Below are 25,298 nucleotides of genomic sequence, written 5' to 3'. Positions count from 1 at the left end.
ATCATCTGTTAATGGTGATCTTCTGTAAAGCTGCTTTGAAACTATGTGTGTTGTGAACGGCGCAATACAAATACTTGTATAGGGGGCCTGTCTAGATTTGATCAAAAATGACTTTTTCCAATTGTGATGGTGCTGTTTTTTTACATCAGTAATGTCCTGACTATACTTTGTGATCAGTTGAATGCCGCTTTGGTGAATTAAAGTACCAATTTCCTTCCAAAACAGCAAAATCTGTACATTATTCCAAACTTTTGGCCACCAGTGTTAGTCATACATGAATTCAAAGAAAGGGCAGTGAGACAAAGAACATGGAAAATTGTGACCTTGACTTTTACAAAACTGTTCTGTACAAGTACTTTTACAAGTACGTATTGTGTATTTCACATACAGAGCAGCTCAAGTTTCAGTTTTTAAAGTGTTCCCTTTCAGATCCAGATGAAACTAGGCAGTGTTGTTTAATTAAACAGATTGATTCAACTGAACTTCATGAGTATTATGATTTTTCTTTCTTTGGAACAGGAAGCACGCACACATACACACAAAACTGAAGCAAAAGAACAACCCCATATCGCATAAATCAATGTAACTCGCGTTGAACAGTTTAAAATGTATTTTAATGCATAAAATAATAGGGATACTCTCCATAAAAATACAAAACAAAAAAACACTTTATCGAGAATTATGTTTTAACATAATTGTCCCTGACTTTCCACATTAATGAAATTCTTCAGAAAAGCACAAGAGGTCAGAAGGTAAGGACATATTGTCACACAAACAATTCAAGACAATCGTTCACACACCTCTTTTCCCACTTTATTTCTATCTGTCAAAACATTTCATGCTCCAACCCTTAAAACTGAGGTAACAACACTTGAACATCTATTTAAAACAGACAATTGTATTTAGCGACCAACAGATGCGCTCAGACAAACACATATAAACACACATACTGTACAAATATACCCAACACATGCAGTTTGTCACAGGGAAATACTAGAAGTATTATTTTAAGGAATTGTTACTCATTTACTCACCCTCATGTTGTTCCAAACCCCAATGAGTTCTTCTCTTCTGTGCAATTATAATAAAAAGGGACTGAAATATTTAAGCTTCAAATCAAGTTGTGAAAGCACCATTCAACTTTCATAGAAGAGGTTCATATGAGTTGTGTGCCAATTTAGGTCAAAATTCAAGAAATTATTTACTGATAATCTATCCCTCTAGTGAGCTTTTGACTCGAGGATCGCTGTGACCAGAGTCGGTGAGTTGAATGGACCGGTCTGATTTAAAAATTAATAATTCAGATTGCTTTTAATACTCAGGTGATTCATTTAAAAGATCCACCCTGAAAGAACTATTCATTCATGAATTGGACATTGCCACTACTCTCATTAACGTGCCACGGAACGCTACCGTGTGGCTTCAGAAAACTTGGAATATAGTGCACGAGCATGGACTAACTTTATGATACGTTTATGATGGTTTTGCTGACTTTTTAAAGCAGGTACACTCCAGTCCCCATTCATTGTACAGTAATTGCATGGAAAACTGCATCCAGTACTTTATTCAAATAATTCTGTTCCTCAAACAGAAAGTAAGTAAAACAGATTTGGAACAACATGAGGGTGAGTAACTTTATTTTAACTTTAAAATTTTAGATGATCATAACTTGAATGTCTTTGTTTTTAGCACTGTAGTTGTGTGTTTGGTACCAAATTAACCAGAGTAAATGCTGACAATAATTTGTCAGCATTAAAAATAATTGTGTGTAATAATGAAAGGGACAGAATGTAGTTTGAATGGCTTTAATGTTATTTTGGAAGATGCCTTATTTTGGAATAATGCACCCATGTTGGAGCTCCTCTTTGGTATCTATTAGAACATCAGATGTTTACAGTGTACTGGAGGATTGTCATTTTTTACTTCCAAGTTATATTGCACGGGTATACAATGGAGAAATTATTGGCCACGTTGAAATCCACACATACATACAAAAATACATATCAACAATCACACACGATAAGATAAAGTTCCAAACAGTACACTGCATGAGTGCAATTTTCCATAGCCTCTCAGCAGGATGGTCAGTGCTTACTGGGGAACTGTCAATCTGATGTGTCAGTAACAATGCAAACATACGGTCAGTCAAATCAACCTTAGAGAGGGGTCAGAGTTATGTTGACAACTCCAATTGTACATCTGGGAGTGAAAAAATGTGTGTCTATTAAAAAGTAAACCTCAGTCACAAAAGCTTCAAGAATGGGGAAAAAACAGCATCATGGGATTTCTTTTTACCTTTGTGATGTTTTGAACTTTAAGTTGTTTGTTCAGTTCTGACCCAGATACTTAAACAACGTATTAACTCTCCAAATGAGCACCATGGTGAAAGAACTTCAGTAGAGTCGAGTCCTGAAAACTCCACCCTGTCCTCCTCCTCTAAGATGGCTAATCTAGAGGATGCAAATGGGGTAAAAGGATTACGACAGGACCCACGTCTATATCACTCCAAGAAGAGGAACTTAATTTCAGATTTCCAATGCCCTGGTGAAGACAGTTGACTGTTTATGAAGACTAGACTCCATATCCCAATGGCACAGTTACTGGTCGGCACTCATGTTAGTGAGGTTTTCCAGGGCAGGACAGAGGCTGTTAATGTCCAGACTGCTGTGGAGTGTTCTCAGGTTCGATACAGTCTGCAGTAGCTCTGCCCTTTCCTGCTGGAGAGTCTTTACCTCCAAATTCAGCTCAGTTTCTCGACTCACCAAGCCCTCAACACGAGTCTCCAGCCATCGGATCTTAGCATGGGCAACCTGACAGAATACAATGATAATTACATTTGCAATTTAATGACACAAAAGTTTAAAATATATATTAAAAAACTATTGACACACTGACAACAATGCTGAATTTTCATCTTTCTCTGGAATAAAGTTTGGACACCTGAATGGAATTGTCTGGATGATGAACAACCAACAAAACATAAAACAAAACACGAAGCAAAACATGGAACAAAACGCAAATTACAAATAACTTTCATTCTTTGGATTTTTGAACTTGGGACACCTGAAACAATACACTAAACATGTAATGAAACAAAACACCCACACACCCACACACACACCCACACACCCACCCACGCACGCACAACCATCCACCCACCCATGCACAACCACCCATGCACAACCACCCACGCACACACACACACACACACATGAACATTTAAAACTTTCTAGAGATACTTTTTCAACAGAAAGTGTGGGTGTGATTCAAAGCTTGAAGTCAATGACACTGTTTTGATTAAATTTCACCTGAATTTTACAGCCTACTTCTAGTGAACAAGGTTTGAAATGAACACCCACATGTGGATTTTTCATGCCAAGTATTTTGCTGATGTACCAGCCACTGTGGAAGGTGACCTGAAAGACTTGTCGGAGAGATATATAACAAGAAAATAGACACAAAGACGCATGTTTGACGAAACGTGATTATATTTTGAAGACCAGACGAAAGAAAAGCCGCCGATGCGCATCTGATTCGATGTGTGCGTGCAGTGAGCTCTGAGTGTAATGAAAGCGCTTCTCCAACACACGTACATTCTGGGACTCGTTTCCCAATAACTATTGATCTTAGCTGTTAAGATTTTTCTACGAGCGATTTCATGAACGTTCGTCATTTTTATGTGCAACCCGGGTGTGATACAGCACCCGCAAAATGCGACGAGACTCAATCCAGTTCGCGAGCTCCTCTCTAAATGCATTTCATGCATGAGTAATTTTGCTCATCTACCTGCAAAAGGTGGGTGACCTGTAAGATGTCTCGGAGTGACACATGACAAGAAATGCTGACATGTTTGAAGAAACACACATTATTATATATTTAAGAACAGACAAAAGAAAAGCCGTCAATGCTTGTATCTGATTCACTGTTCAGAGGCGTGCAACGGGACCCTGTCTTGTGAAACAAGCGCATTTAAAGAGTTATTTTCTGAACTGAAAACTGAGTTTAGTTCACTCTTATGGTGCGTTCACATACAACGCAAATAATATTTTCGCCTCGCTTTGCTCGCGTGAGTTTGACCGCTGTTCACATACAGGAGGAGGGGCTTCTACAACAACTTCTCTTTCCGCCATCAACCATGGCCGGTATCACAACGACTGCTGCTTTGTATCTGTTGTGGACGTGCCAGATATGTCAGAAAACCAAACGGCGTCATGTTTGGGTGCATGATATTATCCAATTATCCAAATTTCTTCTGCTACTACATCAGTGACATCCGGACAATCTCAATGCTGATAGGTTTTCGCGACAACGCGCCACACAGATTTTTAGCGCGAGTTGAACATTTTCAATCGAATGAAGCGATTTCGTGTTTTTGCTTTGTGCCATTCGCTTCATTCACGCACCCGGCACGAATTTGCATCTATTCATGTCTTTGCATTGACTTTGTATGTAATCGTGCCACGTGAAACGCTCGATTCACGTTGTATGTGAACGCACCATTACACATTGTGAACGCAACTCTGCAGGTTCAGTAATATATACAGGTATCTTTGTATTAAATAAACAAAGACAAAAGTGATTAAATCATAAGGAAATACAAGACACGTTCACCTTGATCCTAAAATCAGTTCCATTTTCTTTTCTTTAGGCAGCATAAATATGACCAAAATGGAATACAAACACATTCTATAAGAACACATATTTAGCAGCATTTTTTGGGAACACAAGAATTTTTTAGGCTTATTTATTATGATAATTATCTTTACATTTATAATTGTCTTTAGTTCTTAAGTTGTATGCTAGTAATTTGCACCTGCTGCTGCATACTGATACTTGTGTGATGGCAAATGGAGCCGTTGGAGACGGTAAATGTTTGGATTTGGGGAGGTGGTTATATATACGATTTCTTTATCACTTCGTTAATTGTATTGCCTTTTCGTTTAAAGTGCAATTTGAATTTAGAAATGTCTTTTGTTCAAGTTTTTCCAGTTTCAATAAATTAATCTCACCGACCTTGTGGATTGACCATATAATTGGATATTGATATTTTAAATGCGATTATCATTCAAATGTTTTTATATATCGCCCAGCCCAAAAGGGAAGTTACATTTTTCATGAAGTAAAATTAATTTTATTGAGGCCCGTGTACTCAATTCCATATTGCAACATGTTACCTATTAACTTTTGCATATTTGTTTGTTTTTGAGTAGTCTATGGGCAATATAAACATTGTATTTTATTGAAAAACGTCAGTCTAATAAATTATTCATTTGTGGTATGGCTCTTTCGAAAAAATGCATCAACCAAAAATTTTTAAATTGGCTCCTTAGTGAAAAAACGTTCCCGACCCCTAGTTTAGAGTGACAAATCGTACCAGCATACTTTGATGTCAAAATTTGCTACGCAAAATGTGTACAGGTTGGCAGGTCTGATCATCACAGTATTATATTTCAAATTTAGTGTTAAGGAGTTCAAATAGGTGCATTGTTTCACTTTGAAATCTTATTGTGTATGTTTTCGACGTAAATGTGGATGCACAGCAAATAAGCCTTTACAAAATAGTGCATATGTGAATATAATGTACATCGTGATTCTGCTTCTGTTATTAGGAGTCACCTGTAGCTCCTCTAATAGGTCCAAGTTTTGCTGCCGGAGGCTTCCATTGGTCTTCTCCAATTGGGCAACTCTCTGTGATTGGCTGAGTGTAGATGGACCATCTAAGAGCTCATCCTGAAGAACGTGATATTCCACCTCATAGGCCTGCAGCTGCTTACTGATATCCATCTCAAACACCTACAGAGACATTTAGAAATGTATGAGATGAGCAACAGCAAGTCAAAGCATGTTTCTTTATGTGCTTGTATGCAAACTTATGTTTGCAACGTGAGGGATGGTCTAAATAATCCAATTGATGCATGATCGTCCCAAGACCCACATCTGAAAACAACATGAGGACACATGCCTTTGTATGTCTGTAAATGTGAGCTCTCCACACCTTTTGTCTTGTTTTATGGATTCATAAAAAAAAAAAAAAACGCCATACAAATCCTATCAAAGCAACTAAATTGTATGTCTAAGGGAGGCTAGTAAACTTGTAATGACAGTTTAATGCAAAGGTGTCTCTCCAAACTCATCAACAACATATCTGAATGGATGGAATACATTGACTCACTGTGCTTTTAAGATGTAGCCCCTCTAATAAAGGCTTTTTAGGCTTTATTTTGCACCCTTTCCAGAGCACGTGGCATTTCTTGAGTATCAGATGCGCTCTTGGATATAATTTCTTAAAATAAATTTTATTGTTTGAATGCGACTGTGCACCAGTTATACTGTTCAGGGGATCAGAGACCTCTTTTCCTATATTTCTTGCTTTTAAAAAATAATTTTAAGATGTATGCATTTCAGTTTCATAACAAAATTCCATCAAATTGAAATGAGTAATCTTAAACCTGAAAATAAAATAACTAATAAGTTTAGTACATTTTGTAAAACATTGCACAATTCAATTTGATGTAAACAGGCTAAAATATATATTTTTTTACTGTATTGTATCATTTCACACATACAAATGCACTGCATGCACAGACACACCAAGCAACACCCATGTACTTTACTAACTCCATCTATTGTTTGTGCCGAGTTCATGATGAAACTAGCACTTAGGAAAACCACATATGAAGTCGAATGCTGGACACACCCTAGTTTGTGCAAAAGTGTGTGTTGATTGTGTAGGGAAAGACACACGTCTTGATGTTACCACAAATACACAAAAAGTATCCACACCCAAGCCTTGACACAAAGTGTAAGTGAAAATATGTATGTATTTGTATATGCGAGCCATGCATGTGTTAGGAGAGCAGGTATGGTGAAGGTCTGCATGCTCACACTGACACACAAATTACCTGGTTGTAAAGTTGAACGTGTTATTTTTATTATCCTATCAACATACTTTATTTTACTATCAACTTACAACTTACCTGATTGATTGTCTTTTCCATTTGCACTAGGCCGAGATTGGGTAATGTTGTTTTGATGAACTCAACTATTGACTCCAGATTGTCATGTTGAAGAATCAGAGGCTTGTGGCTGCCAAGAAGACTCAAAGCCACCTTGAAGATCACCTCTGATCCCTGGAGGAAAAGCATGTCTGGAAAATAAAAATCAATAATGCTCATTTTACAATAAAAATCAATTAAATCAATTTTAAATCAATACAGAAAATGTCAGTGTGCACAAATGGATCCACTTGACAGCTGGACTACAAGAAAAATAATCCTTTAGAACAAAAGGGTAAACTAAAGAGATGCAAAATCAGTAAAGTGTGTATAAAGGTTTAATAGAAAGTGTACATATATATGAAATTAAACTTAATAAATGTTGAGATTAAATGAACATTTATTTTACCCGATGTTTATTTTATTTATTGCACTGAATTTCACTGAATGTGATCTAGTTTGCACTCTGTTTGCTGTCATCTGCTTCAAACAGAGCGCTCGATGCCCTTGACGGAGGAGGATTAAAAGGTACGTGCAGCTGTCTCCACACATTCACATTCCCAGCGCTGCTCATGCAAACTACACTATATATTTATATCATTATATTATAGCTTTTGTGGTAAAATAACTTCACTGGGACATTGCGTGATTTTTAATGTGTGTGCTGAATATTTACGTAATGACATTCGAAAGTTAGATGGTATCGGAGCATTTATACGAGTACTAGTACATGAACGCGGTATCAAGACTTTGCATGGGCAAAAGTCCCCACTGATACCAAATCCTCAACTTCACATGATAGACTAAAATTACAAATATTCATTCATTTGTAATTGGTCATCCTCTTGAGTTACTATAAAATCACTATCCTGGTTAAAATTCATAAAAAGAGACCCTGCTACTGTTATACATCCACTGGTTTAGAGTTCCAAAAAAAAAAATGGAATTTCAATTTTAATATCTTAAGTATAAATCAGGCTTAATCTGTGTAAAGGAAACCAGCCATGCAAAGAGCAAGAACGTATCTTTTACACCTAACTGCACAAACATGTAGATATACAGCAAATTGACCAGCAGATAAGAAAATGAAAAAAGTTTAAGGCTTAATGTTTGTTTACTTGTCTATGTGTGACTGTAAAGATTATGAAAAACTGTGATCAGAATGAAGCGTGTATGTGAGTAAGTTTACCAGCAGTGTGCGTAAAAAGCGACAGTCTAGCTGGTTACCTTTGTAAAGAAATGTGTGTGTGTGTGTGTGTGTGTGTGTCACACAAGGTCAGTGATACTCATCCTTATAATCACACCATACACACTGTCATGGTTTTGTGATTAAGCTAAACAAAGTTAGCGCCAGTCGCCAGGCATCAGTGATTGTGATTATTTTGCATTATTTAATTCAGCGTAGTCCATCAGCAGATAGAGAGAGACTGACGCAGATAAAGATAAAGAGAGCGAGAGGCAGAGGATTGTGCCCTTTGAAATAATACATGGTGAAGGAGAGATTATCAATTGAAAAAGAACATTTATTTAGTAAAATAGCCAGAACATTTAATAAAAAAAAACTATACCATCTAAACCCTTGCTAGAAACATTGGGTAAAGCATTTACATACTACTATATTCTGATATTTTGTTCCCTAGATATGACTCAGGTCCATCTTTAAAGTTTTTTTTAATGTTTTATCATCTGCCACGATTTAAGGTATCAAGTCCACTCTACAAAGGATGTGGGACAAGATGTATGCCAAAGTTATGCTTAGGGGTTTTGAGAAAATATAAGCAAACACTAAAAGCTTGCACCACTATAAAGACAATCAACAAAGATGTTGAAAAGCCCAGGTGCAAAAATCCTTCCCCAACCTGTAAAACCACCCCTCAAGCTGAATATAGGTGCCAACTTGCAACATTTAGTTTATATCTCTCTGCAGACAGGGTGTGTCAGTGTGCGTGCAGATATATGCGAACCTGACTGTGCATGGCAATGACAAAAAGAGAACACAATCTTGTGTGTGTGTGTTCCCCCATAATTCTTTTGACAACAAAAGAATTCCAAATATGTATACCATCTTCATAAACACTTCTGTGGAAAATGAGAGAATGGCTAATCTATCATTATCTCAGTACCATGGAATCTGACTGGCCTGCTGAGCTCTCCTTTTCGCACCCAAAAATTCAGCATTTGGCAAACGTTCAAACACCTACAGCCCCTCATGCTTTCGTTGAAACCGTTTAGCTCATTAAAAGATGGCTTCGTGGTTAAAAATCTGAGATGGTTATCCAACACCAAATGTTTGTAGGTTTAAACCCCTGAGGTGGCAATTCATGAACTACTTCACTAGCATTGTGCCCTTAAGCAAGAAATGTAAACCAGGTTGCTCCAAAGGGAATGTCCCTGCTTGGATACAAAATATCTGCCAAATGGATAAAAATAAGTAGGATTACTGTGATGGGGACAGGGGACACCTGTGGCGATCCTGAATCACTTGGTGCCCACAGGAGCAAATGACTAAAGAAAACAAATACCATTTTAATCTCCATTTCTGGAATGGGCACCTGATTCCTTTATTTGAAGTGGTAAAGTGTGTATGGATTAAAGTGTGTCGAGGCTGTGTGTGTTCACCAAACACTCGAGCCACGAATCCCAGAGGGAAGTGTGAGGCGAAGGCGGTGAGGAACCAGGGAGCAGCGTAGAGACTGGGACCGATTTCGTACTGCTCCAGATGAGTGTACAGCTCCCTGTGATAGTCATGCAACAGACGAGATAGCTGATACATCTGAATCTAAGAAAGAGAAAGAGGGGGGGGAGGAGGAGGCAAAAACTGACAGTTACTCGCTACATCAGTCATTAAAATTGAAAAGGTGTAAAGGAAGGTAGATGCTATTTACACTTAGTAGATATTTATGAAGGGTACTATATGTACCCTAGTTTTAAAACTAACAGACTATTTTCATGAATATGTTACTTACAAAATCCAAAAAGTGTTTGTATATCACAAGTGTATAATATAACAATTATAGTTTATATAGTATAATTACATTATTTATACATACACAGTGTATATACAGTACTACATTATATAAAAGGTCAACAGGCCACTTGACAATTTTGATGGCACACAAGAACCAGAAAAAGGACTGGTAACACAATGTGAGGGAAAAAGTAGTGTGCACCCTTCTTGAAGAATATATATAATAGATTATGTTTTTAATTCATTCCCCTTACCACAGGATGGTGGGGAACCACTAGTTTACCACTTTTTTAGCACACACATATAGATAAAAATCAAATTGACCAGCAGATGATAAACTGTGTATATATACACTACATTCTATGTACAGGTGTCGATTTTGGAAACGTTTAGCACAGTGGACTTAAAAGTCTTGTTAAAATATCTTTCACTATATATATATATATATATATATATATATATATATATATATATATATATACACACATACAGTATCTCACAAAAGTGAGTACACCCCTCACATTTTTGTAAATATTTGATTATATCTTTTCATGTGACAACACTGAAGAAATGACACTTTGCTACAATGTAAAGTAGTGAGTGTACAGCTTGTATAACAGTGTAAATTTACTGTCCCCTCAAAATAACTCAACACACAGCCACTCACAAAAGTGAGTACACCCCTAAGTGAAAATGTACAAATTGGGCCCAATTAGCCATTTTCCCTCCCCGGTGTCATGTGACTCGTTAGTGTTACAAGGTCTCAGGTGTGAATTTGGAGCAGGTGAGTTAAATTTGGTCTCATCGCTCTCACACTCCCTCATACTGGTCACTGGAAGTTCAGCATGGCACCTCATGGCAAAGAACTCTCTGAGGATCTGAAAAAAAAAAGAATTGTTGCTCGACATAAAGATGCCCTAGGCTATAAGAAGATTGCCAAGACCCTGACACTGAGCCAAGACCATACAGCGGTTTAACAGGACAGGTTCCACTCAGAACAGGCCTCGCCATGGCCACAGTGCTTCCAGCTTTGCTGCAGGGATTGAAGGGGTGGGGGTCAGCCTGTCAGTGCTCTGACCATATGCCGCACACTGCATCAAATTGGTCTGCATGGCTGTTGTCCCAGAAGGAAGCCTCTTCTAAAGATGATGCACAAGAAAGCCCGCAAACAGTTTGCTGAAGACAAGCAGACTAAGGACATGGATTACTGCAACCATGCCCTGTGATCTGATGAGACAGTGTATGCGTATGCATCATGGGGGGGATTTATGTCCTTTTTTCATCTTTTCTGAAAGTCATCTGAAAGACCACATCTCACATTCTATATTGGGTTTAATACAATTCTGTGGTGAAAAGAATTGTACCAAAAGGACGGTGATGGAAATTACGTTGTTTTTTTTTTTTAATAAAATGGCCAAAGCTAACATTTTATATATCTTTTCATAACTTTTCTTCATTATATATATATATTTATATACACTCTTTACATAATTTGGCAAAATTAGTTTGATTGATAATGACAGGTAAAAAAACATTCTGCCATAAGTGATATCGTTTTCGAATTTTCATCGTTAAATACTTTGTATTTTTTATAATGGATTTTCATAGTTTAGTTTTGAAAGTATGGGTTTGGGACAAGGCTATATATTATAAATATATTTGGGACAAATATATATATATATATATATATATATATATATATATATATATATATATATATATATATATATATATATATATATATATATATATATATATATATATATATTTAGGTTAATTTTCTTTTATGTATGTATGTATATATATATATATATATATATATATATATATATATATATATATATATATATATATATATATATATATATATATATATACATAAAAGAAAATTGAAAAGTACCAAAAATAAATTATAAAATGATTTATAATCAGTTTTATGTGACCTTCATATAACAAATAGAAAACATGATATGGGACATGATAGTGCTTGAAGTTGAAGAAACACCCTTCCATTACAGTTTAGTATACGATTAGAAATAAAATAATACAAACAAACTATTTGCATTTTGTCTGGCAACATAAGTTACAGTCTTAGTATAATCTTCTTCTTTGATCCCTAGTCAGCGATAGGACGGGTTTTCCTCTGGAGCCCATACGCTACTGTGGGTGCTGCTGGATTTCGGACTTGGCTCAGAATGCTTTCCCATGCTTTTCGATCCATGGCAATGGCCTTGGCATCACAGAGGGTGGATCACCAGCTTTTCAGGTCTTCTTCAATTTGTTTTAACCACGTCTTCTTGGGCACTGGTCTTTGAACTTTCCACTCTATTGGACAATTTCACCAGAGAAGCTGGTACGGTGTCCTGGTGATGCTCATTTTGAAGATGTGCCCGAACCCGAATTTGCCCTGCAGATGTGTCCGTGCCCAAATAGTATAATAACATATAGAGTATGCGATGATGTTTGTTATATGTAGCATAATTATAAATAGGTTAATAATATATAATATAATAACATATTTGCCTGTAATCGTAACATATAGTATTTGCATTTTATTAATACATATTTGGGCTTTTTCCCTTTTTATCAATAGAGACATAAAAAAAGACAATTGGAAAATGTCATAAGCCGGATTCAAAGCACATGAAAAAATACCAATATACATGTTTTACCCTCCAGGACATAAAAATCTGTAAACTGAAAATCACTTAATGGGATAAACCAAAATATTAGGGTGCAAATAGACACGCTGTCTAGCCAGTAGCACAAATAGTCACTACAAAAAAATACAAATACAATTAAAAAAAAAATGTAATTAAAAACTTCTGGAATATCCCCTTATGAGTATTGCCAATCATTTAATAAAATTTTATACACAAAAACATCTCTCACCATTCTTTCCAAATATGAGTCACCTTGTGAACCTTATGCATGTTTGCTTTTGCAGAGGTAATAAACCATGGTAGTCAGTGTCTCACTACTGAGAGTTGTCTGATCAAATTCAGTCACATCTAAAAACTGTTTATGTATCATTTTATTTCTATTATGGCAACGTTTACGTGTTAACTCGTGTGATCAATAAAATGACATTAAGTGTAATGCTCTTCATTTTGTTAACAGATTAAAAAGCCACGGAATGTGTAACGCTTACAACAAAATAAATAAATAAATAAATAAAATAAAAAAATCATAATTTTGATTATCAATTGATTACTTTAATCTATTGGCAGCCCTAATGTTTTATCATTATTTGAAAATCACCTAATGGGATCAACCAAAATATTAGGGTGCAAATAGACATGCTGTATAGCCAGTAAATGCTATAGATCAATTAAAATAAAACATATAGGTCTAATAAGCATTGATGGATTTTTCACATTGCATTTCATGAAATTTACTTTGTGAAAAAAATCTAAATTAAGCAAATATTGATCAAAATAAGCAAATCATTGCCTTAGTACACTAATTAAACTTCAGTGTATATGACGGTTGTCTAGTATTGACACCTATCACCTTTAAAAACCAAGTGTCTTATAATAAGGAAGGTTGCGGAGATAGAATGAGTAGTATTTGGATGGTCATGCAATCTCAACATGGCAATCACCAGGATTTGAGCCCACTGAAAAGACTCAAGACATAAAGTCTATATCAATTAAAAATTACGGTATGTCAAAAATGACTTCATGTGACTTTGAATCTCACTTGACATGTATGTATATATATATATATATATATATATATATATATATATATATATATATATATATATATATATATATATATATACACACACATACATATACATTGTCAAATCAACATTACCTGAAGTATGATCATATCAGGCCTGTACTGTTTCCGCAGGCCCATGACGCACATGAGGAATTTGAGCATGTGGAAAGCGTCCTCTTCACTCATATGGAGCAACAGCACACCAGCCACGAAACTAAGACCCTGGCAGTAGCCCACCTCTGGGTCCAGCAGAGAATACGCCTTCAGTAGATTATATAGGGACAGCTGACCAGCTCCCAACTGAGCGCTGAAATACGGATGAGTCGGAAATGTACGTCCTGAGAGAGGAAGGGAATAATCAGTCAGTATGGTTTTTATTCAGTGCAGTATGAATGAAAAAATGCTGCTGTTGTTGTTTGGAGAGAGATAGAGTTGTGTCAAAAAATAGTGGCACCCTTGGTAAATATGAGCAAAGGTGGCTGTGAAAACTCTAATGGATATCAAACAATTGAAAACACAAGTTTTATCAAAAACAAAAGGTTTTGTCAAATATATGTGTGGCACAATTATTGGCACCTTTTTATTCAATAATTTGTGCAACCTTCCTTTGCCAAGCTAACAGCTCCGAGTCTTCCCCTATAATGCCTAATGAGGTTGGGGAACACATGGCAAGGGATCTGAGATCATTCCTCCATACAGAATCTCTCCAGATCCTTCACATTTCAAGGTCCTTACTAGTGGACTCTCCTCTTCAGTTCACCCCACAGGTTTTCTATGGGGTTCAGGTCAGGGGACTGAGATGGCAATGGCAGAACCTTGATTTGGCAGTCAGTGAACCATTCCATGCCCATTTTAAGCGTTCTGTTAGAGGCAGTCAGGTTTTGATTTTTTTAAAATCGGTTGGTATTTTATATAGTCCATGTTGCCATGTATCCGAACAAGATGTCCAGGACCCCTTTCATAAAAACAGCCCCACAATGTTTAAAATCCACCACCATATTGAACCGTGGGAATGGGGTACTTTCCATATGGCTACCAAACCCATCTCTGGTATTTTATCTGACCACAGAGTCCTGTCCCATTTGAAGTTCCAGTAGTGTCTGGCAAGCTGAAGACACTTGAGTTTGTTGTTGGATGAGAGCAGATGCTTTTTACTTGAAAACCTCCAAACAACTTGTGGTCATGTAGGTGAAGTCTAATTGTAGTTTTGGAGACTTTCTGACCCCAAGACCCAACATATTTCTGCAATTCTCAAGCTGTGATCCTTGGAGAATTTTTGGCCGCTCGAACCATCCACCTCACCATGCGTGGAGACATTATAGACACACGTCCTCTTCCAGGCCCATTCTTAACATCTCCAGTTCTATATTATTGACCAGATGGTGGAAATGGGAATTTTTTTAATGCTTTAGCTATTTTATTATAGCCACTTCCCATTATGTGAAACTCATCAACATGTTGCCGCACATCATATATATATTATTTGATCTTACCTATTGTGATGGATGACTAAGGGAATTTGGCCTGTGTGTTACATTATATTTATACCCATGTGAAAAGGAAGTCATGGCTGAACAGTCTCATGATCCTAGCCACCCAGGTGTACTAAAAAATGTAAAATATGAATGGGAACATCCTTCAGATATATTTTACTCATAAGAATGTCTAAGGGTGTCAATAATTGTGGCAAACGTGTTTTGGAGAAAAATGTGTTTACTTCAATTAAAGTTTTGTTTTTTGTGAATATTTTGAATGACAAATCAAAAGGATAAACATTAAAGACATATTTTTCACAGCCTTCTTTGTTCATATTTACCAAGGGTGCCAATATGATTGGCCACAACTGTATGACCCCTATCCCCTGCTGCCTCTGGCTTAATCTGCTGCTCTTGCCTCTGGGCTATGACTGTTCAGACTAGTTTAACATTTAAATGCATGGGTGTTTTGCCAAATATTATTACATACTTGGGTCTTTAGAGATCCGGCACATACAGTACTGTGCAAAACATTTGTCTTAAGATGGTTATTTATCTTCAGCTTTAGTGTATCAATAGTAAATATACATTTTAGACTCCCAAACATTCCTTTTGCAAATATAATAGAACAGAAAATAAGAACAGGGAACCCTGCAACAGATGGCAAGACTGCAACAGAGCCCCCCACTGAGCATCGAGTTAGTCTGGGATTATATGAAGAGATGGAAGCAATATAGAAATCCTAAATAGATAGAAGAAGTGTGGCAAATTCTCCAAGATGCTTGGATCATCCTATCTGCCAAAAACCAAGTAAAACTGTGTACAGGTGTACCTAGGAGAATTGGTGCTGTTTTGAAGGCAAAGGTCAATTGTGGTGTGACCCAAATATTGATTTAGCTTTTTTATTTTTACTGCACCTTGTATGATGTTAATTGATATATGAAAATTATTTATGGCATTATTTTTGAAGACATCCACACTATGAAAAAGTGTTAACAAGTGCCTGAAACCTTTGCACAGTACTGTATATCTATCACAAATGTATCTACAAAATGGACGAATAATGTCAATTTTCAAAACATTTCAAGACAATTAGACAATAATAGAATATATTCTGATATATTTTTTATGTTTAATTTTTCATATATCAAAGAGATGACGCAAAAATAGAACAGGATTCCTTACTTCCATATTTCATGAGATGCAACTGGCTGTCGAACACATATTGACATACTGATCAGCCACAACATTATAACCACTGACAGGTGAAATGTATAACATAGATTACCTCGTTACAATGGCACCTGTCAAGGGGTGGGATATATTAGGCAGCAAGTGAACAATCAGTGAATTTCATGAGTTGAAATCAGGAAAAATCGTCAAGCGTAAGGATCTGAGCAACTTTGACAAGGGCCAAAAATTATTGTTGCAGACCACATACACCCCTTCATGGCAATGGCATTCCCTGATGGCAGTGGCATCTTTCAATAGGATAAGGCACCCTGCCACACTGCAACATTTTTTTTACGAATGGCTTGAGGAACATGATAAGGAGTTCAAGGTGTTGACGGTTTCCAAATTTCCCAGATCTCAATACGATTGAGCATCTATGGGATGTGCTGGACAAACAAGTCCAATCCATAGCAGCTCCACCTCGCAACTTACAGGACTTAAAAGATCGGCTGCTAACATCTTGGTGCCAGATAACACAGGACACCTTCAGAGGTCTTGTGGAGTTCATGTCTTGAAGGGTCAGATCAGTTTTGGTGACACGAGGGGGACCTACATGATATTAGGCAGATGGTTTTAATGTTGTGGCTGTGTATGTATATTCTCATGCACTTTTTGAGTCTAATTAGATGCACAACTTACATAATATCAGTTTTACAACCAAATGGCAACACCCAAATCATACTGTTCATGTGTTTCACTCGCTATATTTTATATACTTATATGTTGCTGCTTCGACAAATAGCCATGCCAAATGTAAATCAAGTCAAATCACAGACACATCATTGCCACCTTGAGTAAAAAAATAGCATGTATAATATCTATGTGCTCATGCATATTGAATACTGATATTTCACCTTTGTCACACAGAAAATCAATGTGACATAGTAGTGATTTGAATGAATATAGTACTCATTTGTCTTGTAATAAACAAAGAAATATATATCATGTGATAGTAAACTAACATTATATAGATATGAAATAATCATAAAAATATTATTTATGGAAGTGAAAAAAGAAAGAATGATTGATCATCTTTAATGGCCCTATACACTTTTGGAAATTAAGTTTATTATATTTTTTTAGTAATATTTATTTGCAATCTTTCCATTTTTTTATTTTACACTATTCTGAAGAGAAATGTTAAAGGAATGCTAAAGAGGTGTGGGCATAACTCCAAAAAATGGATGAGGTACAGGGCGTGGAATGAAGTCCTGGGTCTCTAAAGACCCGAAGTATGCATTGAAGGATTAAAGGTTACTCTCATGAGTGTGTGGCACTTAAGCCACTTTTGGAACGAAATAAGTGACAGAAGGAACAAAGTGCAGAACAGACCTCAGCTCAAAGATCTGACAACTGTGTTGCATCATCAGCCAAATACAGGTGCTTGTTATTCAGTAAGCCATTAAGAGGCAGATTTGAGTGATTATATTTCAGCAACGCTACTGTCATACAGAGGCCCAAAGTACACTTAAACTACACTTAAAAATGAATAAATGTTATTGCAATAAGTAATAATAAACAGTACAGAAAATGAAATCAAGTGGCATCTGCAAACAAATGATACTAGACCAACTGGTCATCATAGTGGATATATGAAGTCAGCTCCCCTCTCAAGTTCACCCTAGATATGGTTTTATACTATGCAAAACATGGTTGAAAATGTTACTTTTGCTACACGTATAATGCAATGACATTCAAGCATTTTTAAATGTGGCTTTTTCATTTTTTAAATACTTTATGGAGATTGCATTTTGAATTGTATTTATTGTTTTATAATTTCAAACCTAACATACTTATTTTTTTAAATGTTCTGCTTGAAAGATGTGGTTGTATCCACTTTTTGTTAAAAATATTCTGGTTTCAAAACAACTTAAGCTAAATCGACAGCATTTTTGGCATAATGTTGATTACCACAAAAAATTATCTTTAAAAAAGCAAAAATCCAGGTTACAATGAGGTACTTACAATAGAAGTGAATAGGGCCAATGTTTGGAGGGTTTATTCAGTTATAATTTTACAAAGGCACTTACATTCAGTCTTCTGTTAAAACTCATGTATTATTTATATGAGCTGTAAATTTGTTCAAAAGGTCATTTTTGCAGTTGTTTTAGGGCTTGTTGGACATTACATCGTCATGGCAATGAAGTTGTAAAATTGTTAGAAAAGGTTAGTGTGGCAGATCAGTTCTTAATGTGGAAAGGAGTAAGCAGGAGCCCCCACTCACCACAGTTAGTTAGCGATTTTATCACAATAAAATTATGTTAATACGCTTATTGTTTATGTCTTGTTGCTATACCTTTGAAACAGTGAGTATTTTAACATTTACGGATTGGCTTCATTCACTTCCATTGTGAGTGCCTCACTAACAAAGATTTTAGCTTTTATTTTTTTTTATTATAATTTTTGTGGTATCAATATTATGCCAAAATTGCTGTCGATTGAGCTTAACTTGAATTGAACCCGGAAAACTTAAATCACCGTATGTGCAATTTAGATTGTCAATTGCAGCTGTTATATCATTTGGATATGGTCTTGTATAAGTGTGACATAAGATGAATACAATTATTATTCCACAAATTTCATTCCACAATTGTGTTGACAAATGGTCACTTTAATAAAGCAACTACTAATATTTGGAAAACTGTCATTAAAACATATGGTAAATTTACTTCTTAATGTACTACTTTCATCATAATATCAACATTCTGAATACTTTTTTGCTGGTAAATGTTTAGAGCATGAAAATGTGCAAGGATTATGCAAGCATCTTGCTGTTTAGGGATATACTGTACAGAATTGAATAGAATAAGAGTGTTCATGTTACAGTCTACGTGGGTGTCATCATGGAGACAATATACATTCCTGTACAATCAGATGTCTTCCTGTGTTGTAAAGCCATCCATCTCTCTTTCTTTACCGTCACTGAGCTAAGAGCACGCAACGCCTCCCTTTCTTTGTCTGTGCTACCCCGTTAATCTCTCTGTCCTTATATCTGTCCAGCTCTGCTAGCATCTCTCCCAATAACTCAGCATCAGAAGTCTTTTCTCTATAATAACTGAGGTAATGATGAATTTAGAAAGAATGGAGACTTTTGCGAACACCCCCATTACAATTTTTTAGAAGTTTCCAGGGTAGGGGCATGTGTGAACATGTACAAGTTAAAGTAGTGTGTGTTTTCAAGATGCTGGTAATGGGGCAGTGAAGCAGATTCGTGGCATGCTAGAAGGCAATATTAAGCAAGACCACCAAATAACTGTCTAGTAGAGAACTGGACACATTTCTATGTTGCTTAAAGGGGTAATTCACCCAAAAATGAAAATTCTGTTATAATTTACTCACTCTCATGCAGTTCCAAACCCGTATGACTTTTTTTTTTTATCTCCCATGGAACACAAAAGGAGATGTTGTAGATTAATTCAGTCACAGTTCTCTTTCATTGCATCTTTTTGTTTCCATACAATGACAGTGAATGGTAACTGAGGATATAATTTCACCTAACATCTCCTTTTGTGTTCCACTAAAGAAAGAAAGTCATGAGGAACAACATGAGGGTGAGTAAATGATGATAGATGTTTTTGTTTTTTAACTATCCATTTAAAACATTTCTCAGTGGCATCCGTTTAACCAGCAAAACCTAGCATTTTAAAGCATCATATTTGTGCTCCTGACGCAAAGGCTGTTCCAAAAGGTAGGCAGAATAATTAGGCTGCCTTCTTAGATACCTTCTTCAGGAATCGCTGCCTTAAGTCAGTGTCTCATGTATCTTTTACGTGACTTCACGTGAATTAATCCAATGTGGCAGACAAAGGCAGGAGAAATGTCAATAATAGATATATTCAATTCAATACTGAAAAGTATTGATAAAAATACATTAACTCTAATTACAAATGGGCTATTTTACCCAATATATGTGTGTGCTATGCATTTTTATGATTATTAGGCTACTGCACCACAAGCTTCACAATACGTAACATTAAACTCTAGTGGAATCAATTGTTAGTGTCGAGTCTCTCGTGTAATTTATGTTATTTGTGTGGTGCATCGAGTTGTTGTCTATGAGTATCATCACTTAAATCATCACTTATGAGATCACTTATGAGATTTAAAGAAAAAAATCAGGGTTCAACACAAGTTAAGCTTATTTTACCGCATTTAAGGCATAATGTTGATTAATACAGTGTTTCCCAACCTTTTTTCTGCCACATTTCTACGGCACACCACTATCCCACATAGGCTAACCATCATCAATATTTTTCCTTTTCAAGAACTTGTCCATGTTTTCTGTCCATTTTAGTAGTGTGTTTTACTTGTAATGTTTGAAATTCAGCTATGCAAAAAAAAAAAAAAAAAAATCACATAGGTAGGCTACGCTAGTGTGAGGTCACAGGAGGCAAGAGCGCTAAATGGGTAATGAAAAAACAACGAATTTGCCTCTTTTTTTAATTTGTATATTTGTTCTTGCAATGCCACACAAAATTACAGGGATGCAAATTCATGAGGGGCAAAAACGTTAAGACAATAACTGGTCCACGAAAAAACATTTCTGGGGATATTTTTTTTAAAAGAATAATCTAAAAGCACCAATTCCAGCAATTTTAGTGATTCAAGCTTATTCAAGTTTACAATTGTGCGGAATTAGCTGCAAAATAAAGAGTATTTTGGCGAGGCTTGCTTCTGTTCAGTTACCCCTTCTGGAAATGTCACTAGATGGCGACAAATGAGCGTCTTATGTGCTATGAGTGAGTCAGTGAATCATATTGAGTTGTTCATGACCGAAATCTACCAACAGACTTTATAGTGTTTACGCATTAAAAGAAGAAAGCAGATATATAGCCTTCCTTTAGTCTGAGCATTATTTTCATCCAAAAAGACAACAATAATAGTCTAATAATAGGGAGTATCAATAACGTCCTTACTTTCTCCTTTATTAAAACTTGCATGGCTACAAATCTACTGACTTAGTAAAAGAATTATAAACACAAAGCAGATCTACGGTATCATTTTCCAACAGTAGCCTATTTAAACTGCTGAGCATGGCTTTTATCAGAAAAGACCACAACAATATACAAATAATAATAATTTTGAGTTTCAATAATGTTCTTTCGTCATTGTAAAGCGCATATCATGAGTCGAGGCATCAACGCTCTGTTCAATGGCATCGTCAAGTGCCGCATTGCCCTCCACATGACAAGAGTTGTGATTTTACGAGTTTGTCACGTAAAAAAGCGGGAGATGTGCACAATAAACATTGAAAATGTGTATTTGGAAGGGAGAAAAAAGCTTGCAGTGCAGTTGCTTTGATAGTAGAAAGTAATAAAAGGACTCGTTTATGTTTAATCTAAGTGTTTTGTTGGTGAATTTAAATTAGTTCAATAACTGGGGTCTCTGATATTTGTAAACGATAAGGTAATATTTCATTAAAAGAAATGATGAGACATTCAATGTCTCTTCACAAATTTGGAAAGTTTTTAAGTTTTCTTGTTGCTTTGTACTCTCAAAAACATTCGCGACAAACACTTTGGTGTAAAGTCACTTCATAGACTTCAATGTATTCTGCAGCGCTGACGCGAGTCGTGTGAAAGACCCTTAAAGTGTATAAATATCAGTCACTTTTGCACATTAATCATTGCTCTTCACAATCACAAAAGTGATCGATTATGGTTTCAAAACACAGAATTTCTCAGACAGGTGAAGGGTTTCGATCCCTGAAATGATTTTTTTTCATGCATTTATTTATTTTGTGGAATTTTATAATTTTCCACAGCACACCTGACAATCTTTCATGGCACACTAGTGTACCGCGGCACAGTGGTTGGGAAACACTGGATTAGAGGAGTGCGCATGTGTGAACAGACCGGATAACAAACATCATTGGATGGATCCCAACAACAAGTCAACAAGGGAGAAACAATTCAACATTTCTGGGACAACAGTAGGAAAAGCACATACACTATAAATGTTACCCATTTCTACACACAAAAGTAAAATATCGACGGTCCCTCACGTTCGTGTATCTGTGCTCATACATTGTGGGATCCCCAGAGATTTACCTAAGAGGGAAACCCCACAATTGCAGCGCAGTTCCACAGCATATTGCGATGGAAAGTTAATTAAACAAATGCAGCAACAACTCTAGAATATCTGGAAATAAAGTGAAGCAACAGAGAATAAAATAATGAAGTCTTCCTCAGATACCATCTGCTTACTGAACGAGCTGCATACATATGGGAGTAAAGAGTATGCCACTTATACAGTGCGTTTAAACAGGAGCGCTGCTTTCTCACAATAACCCGCTTTCTGGTCTCCATGGTTTTTAATTATTAGTTTGATCATGATGGCGCCACGGATGGCTGCTTCAATGTGGAGCACTCTAGCGTTTTTGTTACTTTTGTTTGTTTGTCATGTTTTTTTGTCACTCTTTCCCGATCAGTTTCACCAGGGATGAACTGCTGAATATTTGGGAGAGTACACCAGATAATTTTTTGCCAGCGTTTGATTATTCTGATGTTTTATTAGACATCTTTGTTGGAGGCACAGCGGTGTTCTACAAGTGCTCCAAGAGATGCAAGTGAGGGAAATGCGCCGGCATGCTTGTGACTCTGCTGCAGAGTATTCATCTGGCAAATGTCCGCTTCATCACCAACACAAAACAGATGATCTGCTTCTGCTCTCTCAAACAAATAAGGACTTTTCTAATTCTTTTCTAGCAGCTCTGTGTTTCATGGAAACCTGTCTGAATGAAGCAATCCAGGACAGTGCGTTACATCTGCCGGGCTTCCGTCTGTTAAGAGCTGATCGCATTGCGGAATCATCGGGGAAAAACGAGAGGCGGTGGAACATATTTTTACATCAATGAAAGTTGGTATACAGATGTAACAGCATTGAAAAAGATGTGCGGTCCTAATTTAGAAGCACTCTTCATTAATTGTAAACCTTTCTATTCACCGCAGAAGTTTTTTTAGTTTATTCTGGTGAGTGTGGACATTCCGTCACAAGCATGCGTGAACGCAGTGCTGCAACAGCTGGCTGATCACATCACAGACACTAAGCAAAAACATCCGGACTCTCTTATCATTATTCTGCGAGATTTGAATAAAGCTAACCTCACCTGTGAACTTCCAAAAAACAAACAACACATCACATGCCCCACCAGAGACATAAATATACAGGACCACTGCTACACCACTGTAAAGGATGCATAACACTCTGTCCCACATGTAGCTTTAGGACTCTCTGATCATTGTCTAGTTCATCTTCTCCCAACCTGCAAGCAAACTAAAATCAGCTAAGCCTGTAGTAAGACTTAAGACTTAGTAAGAAAAGAGATGGACTAATGAAGCAGAGCTGGAACTACAAGCCTGCTTTGACTACACTGATGGAGTAGCCACAGACCTGGACGAGCTCACAGATACTGTGACATCATATATCAGTTTATGTGAGAATATATGCATCTCTACTAAGGCATTATTTATCATTCAATAATGATAAACCATGGTTTATAGGACAACTCATACAGATTTGTCATGCCAAAGAGGATGCTTACAGAAGTGGAGATAAAATCTTGTATAACCAGGCCATAAACACACTGACTATGGAAATCAGAGTGGCTAAAAGAAGCTACTCTGAACAGCTGAAAAACCAGTTTTCAGCCTACGATCCTGCATCTGTGTCGAAAGGCCTGAAAAGCAATAGCAAGTATAAGACACCTCCCCCTTGCTGTGTAGAGAATCAACAAATGGCTGATGAACCCCCCTTCTCTACCTTCCTGCTACTCAACCTGCACTTATGGTCTGTGAGAAGGATGTGTGCCAGGTCTTTTGGAAACAAAAGACTAGGAAAACTTCAGGCCCAGACAGTGTCTTCCTTTAGGAAGTTCAACCTGCCACTGGAGCTGCTGAATCAGTTATACTCAGCCATCACCCACCCTCCAAGACCTATATGCCTCCAGTGTGAGGAAATGTGCAGGTAGAATCACTCTGGACCCCACACACCCTGCCCACTCCCTTTTTGAACTGTTGCCCTCTGGCCGGCACTACAGAGCACTCAGCGCCAGGACAACAAGTCACAAGAACAGTTTTTGCCCTTAGGCCATTTACCACATGAACAATTAACTGCCTTCAGGACTCCCATAGTGCAATAATGTATAAATATTTCATGTATATATATAAATTCAGTCATATTTAATTCAATAACTGTACATACCCCTACCTTGCAAATACTGTATATACCTGTATATGTTATATGTCCATTTTTTTGTTTGTCTATTTATAGGCCTACTATTACATTGTTTTTATTCTGTGTCTCACCAGAATGTGTGCACTTGCTTGCTTGTTTCTCCTATCACCAAAAACAATTGTGTACGTGAGCACACTTGGCAATAAAGCTCATTCTGATTCTGATGTAACGTAGTCAGTGATGCACTTACAATGGAAGTGAATGGGGCCAGATTTTGGACGGTTTAAAGACAGAAATGTAAAGCTTCAAATTTTATTAAAGAAACACATTCATTCTTCTGTTAAAACTCATATATTATAAGTTGTTTAAATTGTAATTTTCACAGTTATGAAAGTTTACATTACAATATCATGGCAGCGAAGTTGTTAAATTAACTATAATTTCATCACACTCACAAAAAACTAACTCTTTCTTATTTATAGAGCTGCGTATCGTGATTTTCTTCACCATAAGATACACACTGTGATATTCATATTATAATTCATAATATATAAACTGACTACACTATAAACAAAATCTAGATGCAGCAAGCGTGCGCCAGTGATGAGTGTCTCCGTGCGAGACAGTGTATCAGCAGGGAGAAGTTTGAAACTCTCTCGCACCTTTTTTCACGCGACTCATATAAGCGGCTCGGACAGCACAGACAAATGCCAGTCTCGGAGT

At 36.6% G+C, this 25,298-nt stretch overlaps 1 protein-coding gene across 4 annotated transcripts in view; it reads right to left on the bottom strand.

Annotated features, from left to right (window-relative positions):
* Positions 1-605: 605 nt before the first annotated feature.
* Positions 606-25,298, bottom strand: part of LOC127643776 (TBC1 domain family member 1-like) — a 129,160-nt gene continuing 104,467 nt past the window's right edge. For 2 of the 4 annotated variants that reach the window (XM_052126650.1, XM_052126651.1), the window contains exons 18-22: positions 13,786-14,030; positions 9,615-9,774; positions 6,978-7,147; positions 5,617-5,793; positions 607-2,810 (exon numbers count right to left, since the gene is read on the bottom strand). In XM_052126650.1, the coding sequence (XP_051982610.1) occupies positions 2,598-2,810; positions 5,617-5,793; positions 6,978-7,147; positions 9,615-9,774; positions 13,786-14,030 (965 nt within the window). In that variant the 3' untranslated portion in view covers positions 607-2,597. Of the gene's footprint in view, positions 2,811-5,616; positions 5,794-6,977; positions 7,148-9,614; positions 9,775-13,785; positions 14,031-25,298 lie in introns of all 4 variants that reach the window. The other 2 variants (XM_052126649.1, XM_052126652.1) reach the window with 2 other exon arrangements.

Source organism: Xyrauchen texanus, chromosome 5, assembly GCF_025860055.1.
Source record: "Xyrauchen texanus isolate HMW12.3.18 chromosome 5, RBS_HiC_50CHRs, whole genome shotgun sequence".
Lineage (NCBI taxonomy): Eukaryota > Metazoa > Chordata > Actinopteri > Cypriniformes > Catostomidae > Xyrauchen > Xyrauchen texanus.
Note: the sequence above shows the minus strand (reverse complement) of the source record. Positions and strands in the feature narration are given on the sequence as shown.